Consider the following 9512-nt stretch of genomic DNA (forward strand, 5'->3'; position numbering starts at 1 on the left):
CAGTTCAGGAAGATGCCCTCTTATCGCGTGTTTTTCGCAGTGGCCTTGCACAAACAGCAGCTGCCGAGAAAAGCAGCATCGTTTCAGGTATTTTTTTTTAATTATTCTTTGATTTTAAAACATCGCTCGTGCTGATATACGAAGAGTCATACAAATGCATAGTTCAACCAGACCATAGCGAAAGATTCAGCTCACAAGTGTGATTAATGGCCGGTGTTGTCATCTAGCTAGCTGTATTACGTTGAGGCTTCAATGTTTTGCTTGCCGTTTGAGGCCTCATTGTATTGGGTATGCGGTTTACAGGTGATTGATGTTCTAGCTAGTAATCCACAACGCTGAAAGCATCTGGTGGAGGACGCCAAGTTTTTATCAAATGCGGCAGGCAAAAACGGGAAGTCGGTGTAGTTATTTTTTCGATATGTGCAAGTGCACAGTTAGCTAGGTCGCCGGCTAGCTACATGGCGAATCGTGTGAAGGCAAGCTCGTTAGCTAGCTAGCTAGCTCGCTCGCTCGGTCTCTGTAACGTTAGTTGTCGTAACGACGTAGCAACACTTACATCACCGTCGTAATCTCGCCCAAATGCGTAATGTTAGCTAGCTAGACAACAATCCAGTAAATTTTGACTTGTGACATGTTGTAGCTGGCTAATTATGGCGTTCTGTGTTTTAAGTACCATCACAACATGTTGAACTTTATTTATATTCCGATGTAGTGGTGTGCGAATAGTTCGCATACGATTTTGGGTTTTAGAATATAGACTACATGTATTAAAAACTCAAGAGCGGGGGAGGGGGTCAGACAGTTATTTTTATGACTTCGTATTTTCAGTTAAAACATGGTTAACGCAGATGATTTTCCTTTTTAATTTTTCAGACTATTCATGATGAGTTATGCAGAAAAGCCTGAAGATATTACGAAAGATGAGTGGATGGACAAGCTCAATAACGTTCACATACAAAGAGCTGACATGAACCGGCTCATTATGAATTACCTGGTGACAGGTAGCTGGAACTTCTAAGTTGTTTGTACATATCATATTTTTACATTGTGTGAATTAACTGTATTAAACTTAAACCAATATATTCCTGCCTTTGACTTCATTCATTCTGTTATTCACTTTTATTCAAGGCAAGTTTCTTACACATTATCCATTATTAATTCATACAGCTGAAAGTTAATGCCAGCAATAAGGGTTAAGCACCTTTGCCTACATGTTCAATGATAGTCCACTTCTGAAAATAATCAGCCACTTGCTGCATACAAGCACTGTTTTTTAACCAGTACACAACTTACCTGCTCCTTCCCTGGTCTACTGTAGGCCTACAGCTTGTTCTTGTGTGGTGGTTTTTTGCAGAAGGGTTTAAGGAAGCGGCAGAGAAGTTCCGCATGGAATCCGGAATCGAGCCCAGTGTGGACCTGGACTCGCTGGACGAGAGGATAAAAATCCGAGAGATGCTTCTGAAAGGGCAGATCCAGGAGGCCATCGCGCTCATCAACAGTCTCCACCCAGAACTGCTGGACACCAACCGCTACCTGTACTTTCACCTGCAGGTACAGGCTTGTTGCATGGGCTGGCCAGGATGTTTATTTTCATCAGTTAATACCACAACAACATCGGTACTCTGCAAGTACAGTAATGGATGGGAATTTTGTGAGTTTGTTTAGTTAAAGTAAACACGCCTTTAAATTTACAGACTGACTGGTAAAAATGTTGAGTTTTTTGAGAGCTATCTGATGCTGAGTACAATTTATTCATCGTTTTTGTTTGTTTCTGTTGTCTCCCATTCTTGTCTTTCCACCTTCGCCCCTCTTTCCTGCCCCGTCTCTCTTTCTGTTTGTGCCTCCCTCGCTCTCCTTCACTTTTACCCCTCTGCATAATCTCCATGTCTGATCTTCTATTATTTTGCTCACTCGTTCTCTCCCTTTTCTCACCTTTTGGGTCTCTCCCCCCACTGTCTATCTCACTCTTTCTATATCTGTGGTTCACCCTCCGCCTTTCTGTCCCTCTTCCTCTCATCCTGGCCTTCCCTTACCCCCCCCTCCCCCGGGGGTGCGGGCTGCCCTGCAGCAGCAGCACCTGATCGAGCTGATCCGTCTGCGCGAGACGGAGGCTGCGCTGGAGTTTGCGCAGACGCAGCTGGCGGAGCAGGGCGAGGAGAGCCGCGAGTGTCTGGCAGAGATGGAGCGCACGCTGGCCCTGCTGGCCTTCGACAACCCCGAGGACTCGCCCTTTGGGGACCTGCTCAACATGATGCAGAGGCAGAAGGTGAGCCCGCGGACAGTGTGCCGGCTGGGGGTGAATAAGGCCATGTACACTGGCCTCAGTTTGTCATTCAGCTGTACCCCAGTGAGGCATTCTGTCTGTGAAGTGGCGCTAGTTGTTATGGTATTGCATGAGGGATTGACACATGTTCAGATGTGGTGTGTGGTCTTTATGTACTGTTGTTCTTGTCATTGCATTAGACCATTAGATTGCAAGGCCTGTGTAGATGCAGATACATTTATTTAGTTAGTTAGGGCATAATAATACATGCACACTCAAGTTTATTATATTTCATGTTGTTTGTTTTATTATACATCTTAGATTGTATGGTACACCTTATAGCACTTTAAGTGATTATGTGTATGTGTAGAGACATTCACACGCTATATGTGTAGTATGTATAGAGATTGCACATCCTCTGTGTTCAGTCTCATGAGAGCCTGTTTATTTTAAAGGTCTGTGGCAGTCACAAAGGACAGAAACACCTTTTTTAAAATTACTTATGGAACTTTTGTGCAGTTATGTACATTAGTAACATAACTATCATTTTTGATTATATTGGAGTCTGCCCATGTACTGGGGGTGTATGCGTCAGCCATACCAGCTCCTTCTAGCCCACTTCATATCCTACACCTCGGGTAAGAGCATCTGCGAAGTTAAAAAAAAAAAAAAAAAAGAGAGAGAGATGTGTTTTTGTCTTTTACACTGACCTGGATTCACTTGTACCACAGTGTAGCTGTGTTTTTTTTTTAATTTGCTTTCTGACGTGGATTCAGCTGTACCTCAGTATAGCCATGTTTTTTGCATTTTACACTGACCTGAATTCATCTGTACCTCATTATAGCTGTGTTTTTGCCTTGAGGTCAGTGTAATTCAGTGTAGCTGTGGTTTTTGTCGCATTCACAGTGACCTGGATTCAGCTGTATATCAGTGTAGATTTGATTTTGACATGTTCTGCACCGATCTGGATTCAGATTTACACTCCCTCCAGAGATACCTTAGTGTGGCCCAGGGTCAGTCTCTGTACAGTGAACAGCAAAACCGTGAACAAAGCTAGAGACACAGCGCCAGTCAGGACTAAGCAGAGGCAGTATTTGTTCTCACTTGCCTTGGGAAACATTATTCATTAAAGTAATGAATAATACACAAAACCCTTCATTTAATAATGAAACGGGTTTAAATGCATTTTAAATGAATGTTGGAATGCTACACTGGAATGCTAATTGTAAAAATATGAACAGTTATCCATTTGGCCATGTGAGTGCTTCACATGCAAAATAGGTCAGGGACTCAGGTCTGCATATGTGTGACACTTGTGTGTGTAAAAGTCCATCCCTGTCCTGTCTCTTTAGGTGTGGAGTGAGGTGAACCAGGCAGTTCTGGATTACGAGAACAGGGAGTCCACACCCAAACTGGCAAAGCTGCTGAAGCTCTTACTGTGGGCCCAGAACGAACTTGACCAAAAGAAGGTCAAGTACCCGAAAATGACTGACCTCAGTAAGGGGACAATCGAGGACTCCAAGTAGAAAGCTGGTACTAGTGCACTGTGGGGACAATAAGGACACCATAACTCTGTCTTTCTATTTATAATCAGTCATTGACTGGACTATATATATATATAAATATAAACTTTTTTGCTGATATGAAATAACTTACTTCATTGGTTGTGCGAACTGTATATGGTTACATTTTAAAGTGATGATATAGATATAAAAAGGAAGTCAACAACGTAACCTTTTTGAAACACTGAATGGTTAAATGGTTCAAAGACACCATTTTACTATGTGATAGATTACACAATAGTATTAATCTATTTTTTTCCACTCTCTCTTTGGTTTATTTTTAAACATAGCTAAACTGCTTGGTTTAAAAGCCACTACATTTTCACATAGAGTGTGTGGGAGGGAGATTTGTACATAAAGTATGGAGTATTTTAAGCCTAAGTTAGGCCCTTTGATGAGCGAGAGCGAGGTAGGTTCATGAAGTCAATTTTAAAACAGTAACTTTAAATTTATTCTCGAAGGTTTTGATGAAGCTCTGAATGTTCAAAATCAGAGTCCTACCCCTTGTTTTACTTTAGTGGCTCAAAGAATGCCATATTGTATTTTTTGACAATTTTGTGTAGTATTTCAAATTAAAAAAACATGTTGAAATTCTTTGCTGTTCCAACTGGCTTCATGAACCAGTCTTGCTGGCTATCAGTGAGTATGTTCTGTCATGATGTATGAGGTGCTGTTTCTGCTGTCCTGGTTATTTTCACTGGCCAGAGCAGGCAAGCAGAGCAATATGAAGGCTTTAAAGGTGGGGAGGGAGGGTAAATAATGTGATGCCAATTATTTCAACTGGAATACTTTCATTATTCATTTTTGCTTTTTGCTGAACATAAGCGTGCAATGGTCTTTTTTGTATTTTTGTTACGAAGGGTACTTGGGGACTGCTTATGCCTTGTACATGTGCAAAAGATGTCAGCGCATCGCAATATTATTTTTTTTTTATTTTGTACTTTACATTTTTTAAATCTCATGTAAGAATTTATTCTTCATCTCAGCTTAGGTTTGACCATTTTCCAAGGCAACAAATGTGGTCAGAGAATGAAAGGTTTTTTGCCAGTCAGATTTACAGATATAAAATAAATCATTCTTTTGAAAAAATTGCGCCATGTATGATGAGTGGTTTATTATTTTAAGCCCGCGCTGCCAGAACACGAGAGGGTGAAAAATTGTGCAACGTATAGGTGGTAAAAGAAGAGTATTTTCATATGGTAACTTTGTGTTCTGTTACTTCAAATGCACATACATTAGATGGGTTTCATGCACAGATCTGATGCAGAAATTTCTGTATGCCATCATGGTCATCATGGAAACATGGTCACCAAATCACCTCATCTGCCACCTCCTGGCACTATACTCTTTAAAATGACGTTATGGCCTGATTGTTCAAGTGATTAAAGGGAAAAACCAGGTAGCCTTCTGTCTCCAGCCGAAGTCTGGCACATAGAGTCAGGGTCTGTGGCTGACTCTATGTGCTGCCTGCTGATCGGTTCTAAGCCAGAGTTGGCTACCTTGGCAGAAAGAGTTTTGATAGGCTACCTCACTATGGTCTAATCAGTTCAGGAAATTAACTGAAATTCATTACATTAATTGACAAATCTTAGCAGGAAACTGGATAACTTTCAATTTATGAATTGAATTTCAATTCATTCAATTGAATTCATACCTGAATTGACTGAATTTAAATGCAATTGACCACAACTCTAGTGCATCCATGTAAAAGGAATTATTATGATCATTCTGATGATGATGATGGTACCAGCTAATACATTGCCCTTTAAGTCACAGAATTCAGTTCAGTGACCTACACCGGCAGCACAGTGGGACTCAGAACCATATCAGACACAACAGCCAACGGGTGCTGGTTGCAGATGCCAGAGGCAGGTGCAAATGTGTAACTCCAAATGATCCTGTGCATGGATTTGATCTCCCTTTAGCTAATCTCTACAATCTCACCATGGTGAGTGGTAAAATTAAGCTTTGGGCATTTATGGGTTATGGGTTAAATACATTGCATTTTGCATACCACACAGCAATGCAGCACAGTTCAGTGTTTCTCCCACTGTACTGGTTTCATCGTGTCTGTTTTCTTCATCTTCTGTCTCTCACCAGCACAGTAATCATCACACATCTCTGCACTGCCAGCACCCACCTTATGGTGTTGTCATGACTACCAACTTTGCTCAGAGACACTTTTGATGATGCCAAGGTCTTGTAACCTTCTCTTCTCCTCCTTCCTGGCTATAGATGCCTTATAAGGATGGGAACAAAAGCGGTGCCCCACCCATTAATTCAAACCCACAGTCCTTAGTTTAAGAGTTCATTGATATTAGCCGTGTCATCACATCACTGACCTATGGTCATACTGTTGTAGTTGGTAGGTGTTACTGATTACAGACAATGTGGTTTAAATTCAGGGACACTTGATTAGATAAAGATTCCTACCTGGACAATGGCCTGGTAAGGCAAGGCCATGGCTATGTGTGGTGTAGTCAGACTGGAGTGGACACTTTCTCCTTATGAAAAATGATCCCAATATCTGAGTAATGCTACTGTGCTCACCATTTGAATTGTGGTGGGAATTTCCCAGAAGCCTGGGATCTGGTGACTGTCTCCACAGCAAAAGGTGTTTAGGGTAACCCCACCATTCATGATTGTCTGGTGCTCTGTCTTTTCTGTGGCAGCGTGGTTCACCTCATTGCTTAAGCTAAAGAGGGCCCAGCCTTGTTTCATACATGATGCTCCATCACTTACCATGGTTTTCATTTTATTTTATTTTATTCTATTTTATCCAACGGGGTTACATTGAGAGCCAGTTTCCTTTTACATTGACTAATTGAGGGAGGGAATTATTTGGGGAGATAAGTATTCGGTCAATGAACCTGGGGGATTCTTAGATCACTAGGCTAAAAGAGCCTGATTTGGAATTTAGTTGGGACACTTTGTTGTTGAAATGCTCAGCCCACACTGTGACTCTGTGGTTCAGGGTTTGGCATGGCTGTCTTTGTGGAGCTGATGCAGGTACTTTCCTCTGGAATGCTAATGTCGTGCTGCTGGTAGCCCTGTCACAGAACAGACTGCTGTGTGATAATTGTGGCCTTAAGACACAGAGAGAGGCAGACATTTCCATGACAGCCACTGCAGCGCTGATAACAGCAGTTTTCCCAGTTCATTTTGAGTTAATTCTGCCTCTAATCTCAGCTTGCATCGTATTTGCTGTCTTGAATATTTTCCACTCCCTCCCCCACTCTCTGACAACAATCACGCCATTAGGCCTGTTTCCATCAATGCCTGTTTCCACCGCCCACCAGCACCCCCCAATCACACAGACACCCACAGATAATATTTTTCTAGCATGTTTACCCTTGCAGAGTGGCCTAACACAGAGCATTCTACAGGACAGACCGGTATTCTGCAGGTCTCTTAGGGGGACAGAGAACAAGCAAACATTAAAACAATTACACCTTGCCATTGGGGACAGATATGTCTATTATTGTCCCTGGAATGATTAGAAAAGCAAATGTTTCTGACAACAGAATCAGAGAGTGTTAAGATGCTGTCTTGCTGCATATTTCCTGGGGACTGTAGCAGTGGCATCAGAAGGCCAGTTTACTCTGCAAGGGCTGAAGGGAGAGATCCTGAGTGACTCAGTTGGCAAGGTGTTCCCTTTGAGTGCAGACTGAGTTCTAAAGCCTGGGTTCAAAACCATTCATATCATTTGCTGAAAATGACTGGGACACATCAGTGGAACAAATTGGTCTCTGTTGGGGATTGGGGTGTGTAGATTGGTCAGGGTTTCTTTGTTGCAGCACTCTCAGACACCCTGGTATTCATCAGGCACCTGCAAGTTGCTCAGATGACATAAGTGAAGTAGCTCCTATCCTCCAATGAGCAACCACTCCATTGCAGTGCACTGTGTGACTTGTAGTATGAAATATATGGCTGCAGTTTAAAAATATGGAAGCTTTTTAAAGACTGTTTCTCTTGCTGGGTTCCTGCCACAGGTGAACTAGCTGTTGCTGGAGGTCATGGAAGAAAACCCTGACCTGAGATCAAAGATCAAGGCACTGTTTTGGGGGTCTTTAGAGCTCTGCCCCTGAAACTTCAGTTAAAGGCTGTAAATGCCAAGTGGCCCAGGCTGAAATGCACATTCTCACCTCCCAATCACACAAAAAAGAAAATGCTGATATGATTAGTGTCGCTTTGTTGTCAGAAGGACAGCTGGTTCTGCCTCAAAACAAACGAAAGCTGTAAATAACACTGGATTTATAATTATTAGCCAGTGGGTGGATAAAGTAATCAGGAAAATGCTAATTAGATTCAAGGCATATCCATTAAAGGTTTGACTTGAGGATCTCATGGCAAAACAGTCAAAATACCTATTTTCTTTTTTTTCTTTCTTTGAGAAACCTAATAGTCATAACATCTGTTTCAACATCTGACAGCCAAACCTGGGCATCTGAATCTTCTCATAATTTGGCCAGACTCCACGCTCATGTGAGCAGCTGCCCCACATTACATGTTGCATTGGAACATCCAGAACATACAGGCTGAGGCCTCATGCCACTCTGTCCACCCTTTCAGGTAAGCAAGAAACACCTCCTACCCAACCCCATATCTGTACAGCGCTTAGGATCCACCTTGCATTTGGGCACTGTCGTTCTTCAAGTAACTTAAAAAATCAGCTTTTCATTAGGATCTTTGTGTGGCCACTGTATCTGGGCACTTTGGTCATATCTGTGGTGTTTGTATTTCTTTGTGTATGTTGGCGTTGTGTTCGTATCCCAGATTCAGATTTCAGATTTCCTTTATTGTCATTTTATCATGCACTTGCGTACAATCAAGAATGAAATAATGTTTCTCCTGTACCAACAGTGTATATAAATTAGGAAAGAACAACATATATCTATATACATTGAACGCTGTACAGACAAGGAGTGTACTGTAAATAGTATCTGTGGTGTTTGTGTGGTCCATCGTGTCTAGGTTCTGTGTTCATATATATTTTATGTATATAAAAATACTGAACTTGTTTAGAGCCGTTTTTACCTTGTTTCCTCTTGAAACAAGGTAATGAGCTTTTACATTCTCCACCCAAACAGATCGTTTTGCTCGCAGTTATGGGTTGTCACCAGAAGAAAAAATTTTCCATGTTTTCCAAGTTTTTTTATGGTTTTCCTCTCAAGTTCAATTCCTTTATATTGTTTTAGGAGATAGTTTATATATCTTGTTGTGACTATAGGACATTTCATAGGTAGATGCAAAATCCAGTCAAGTCATCTTTAATAATTGGGCTACAACAAGTGCTCTGTGTCAACCGTAAACATACAAACCCCTATTTATCTTACATACACACTGCCCTCCATACCCACAGCCACACATCAATTTGAACAAAAACATGATTCAACAGAAAATTTGATTTGCTCAGAGGCTTTTTAAAACTTAAACAATGAACCAAAATTATTCATACTGCTGTAGCATTTCCTTTTTGGGGAGTGGCATATTAACTTCTATAGCTCCACTATACTATTTGGAAGACGGGGTTCAATGAAGAGCAGGTTACACTGGAATCAGAGTTTTTCTGTTCTACTAAGTATCTAAGCAACGCCTCAGTATTCATCATCCTGGTTGAAGTTTCAGAGCCGTATGCACTGTCGTCAAAAAGGCACCGATGACCTACTGACTGCAGGTGGCGACAG

At 41.6% G+C, this 9512-nt stretch overlaps 1 protein-coding gene across 1 annotated transcript; it reads left to right on the forward strand.

The window, feature by feature from the left end:
* Positions 1–33: 33 nt before the first annotated feature.
* LOC118779821 (glucose-induced degradation protein 8-B homolog) lies at positions 34–3822 on the forward strand. The gene is made up of 5 exons (XM_036532105.1): positions 34–87; positions 874–1001; positions 1355–1551; positions 2069–2266; positions 3616–3822. The coding sequence occupies exons 2-5, from the start codon at positions 881–883 to the stop codon at positions 3787–3789; spliced, it is 690 nt and encodes a 229-aa protein (XP_036387998.1). The 5' UTR covers positions 34–87; positions 874–880; the 3' UTR covers positions 3790–3822.
* The last annotated feature ends 5690 nt before the right edge of the window (positions 3823–9512 follow it).

This window comes from Megalops cyprinoides, chromosome 6, assembly GCF_013368585.1.
Source record: "Megalops cyprinoides isolate fMegCyp1 chromosome 6, fMegCyp1.pri, whole genome shotgun sequence".
Lineage (NCBI taxonomy): Eukaryota > Metazoa > Chordata > Actinopteri > Elopiformes > Megalopidae > Megalops > Megalops cyprinoides.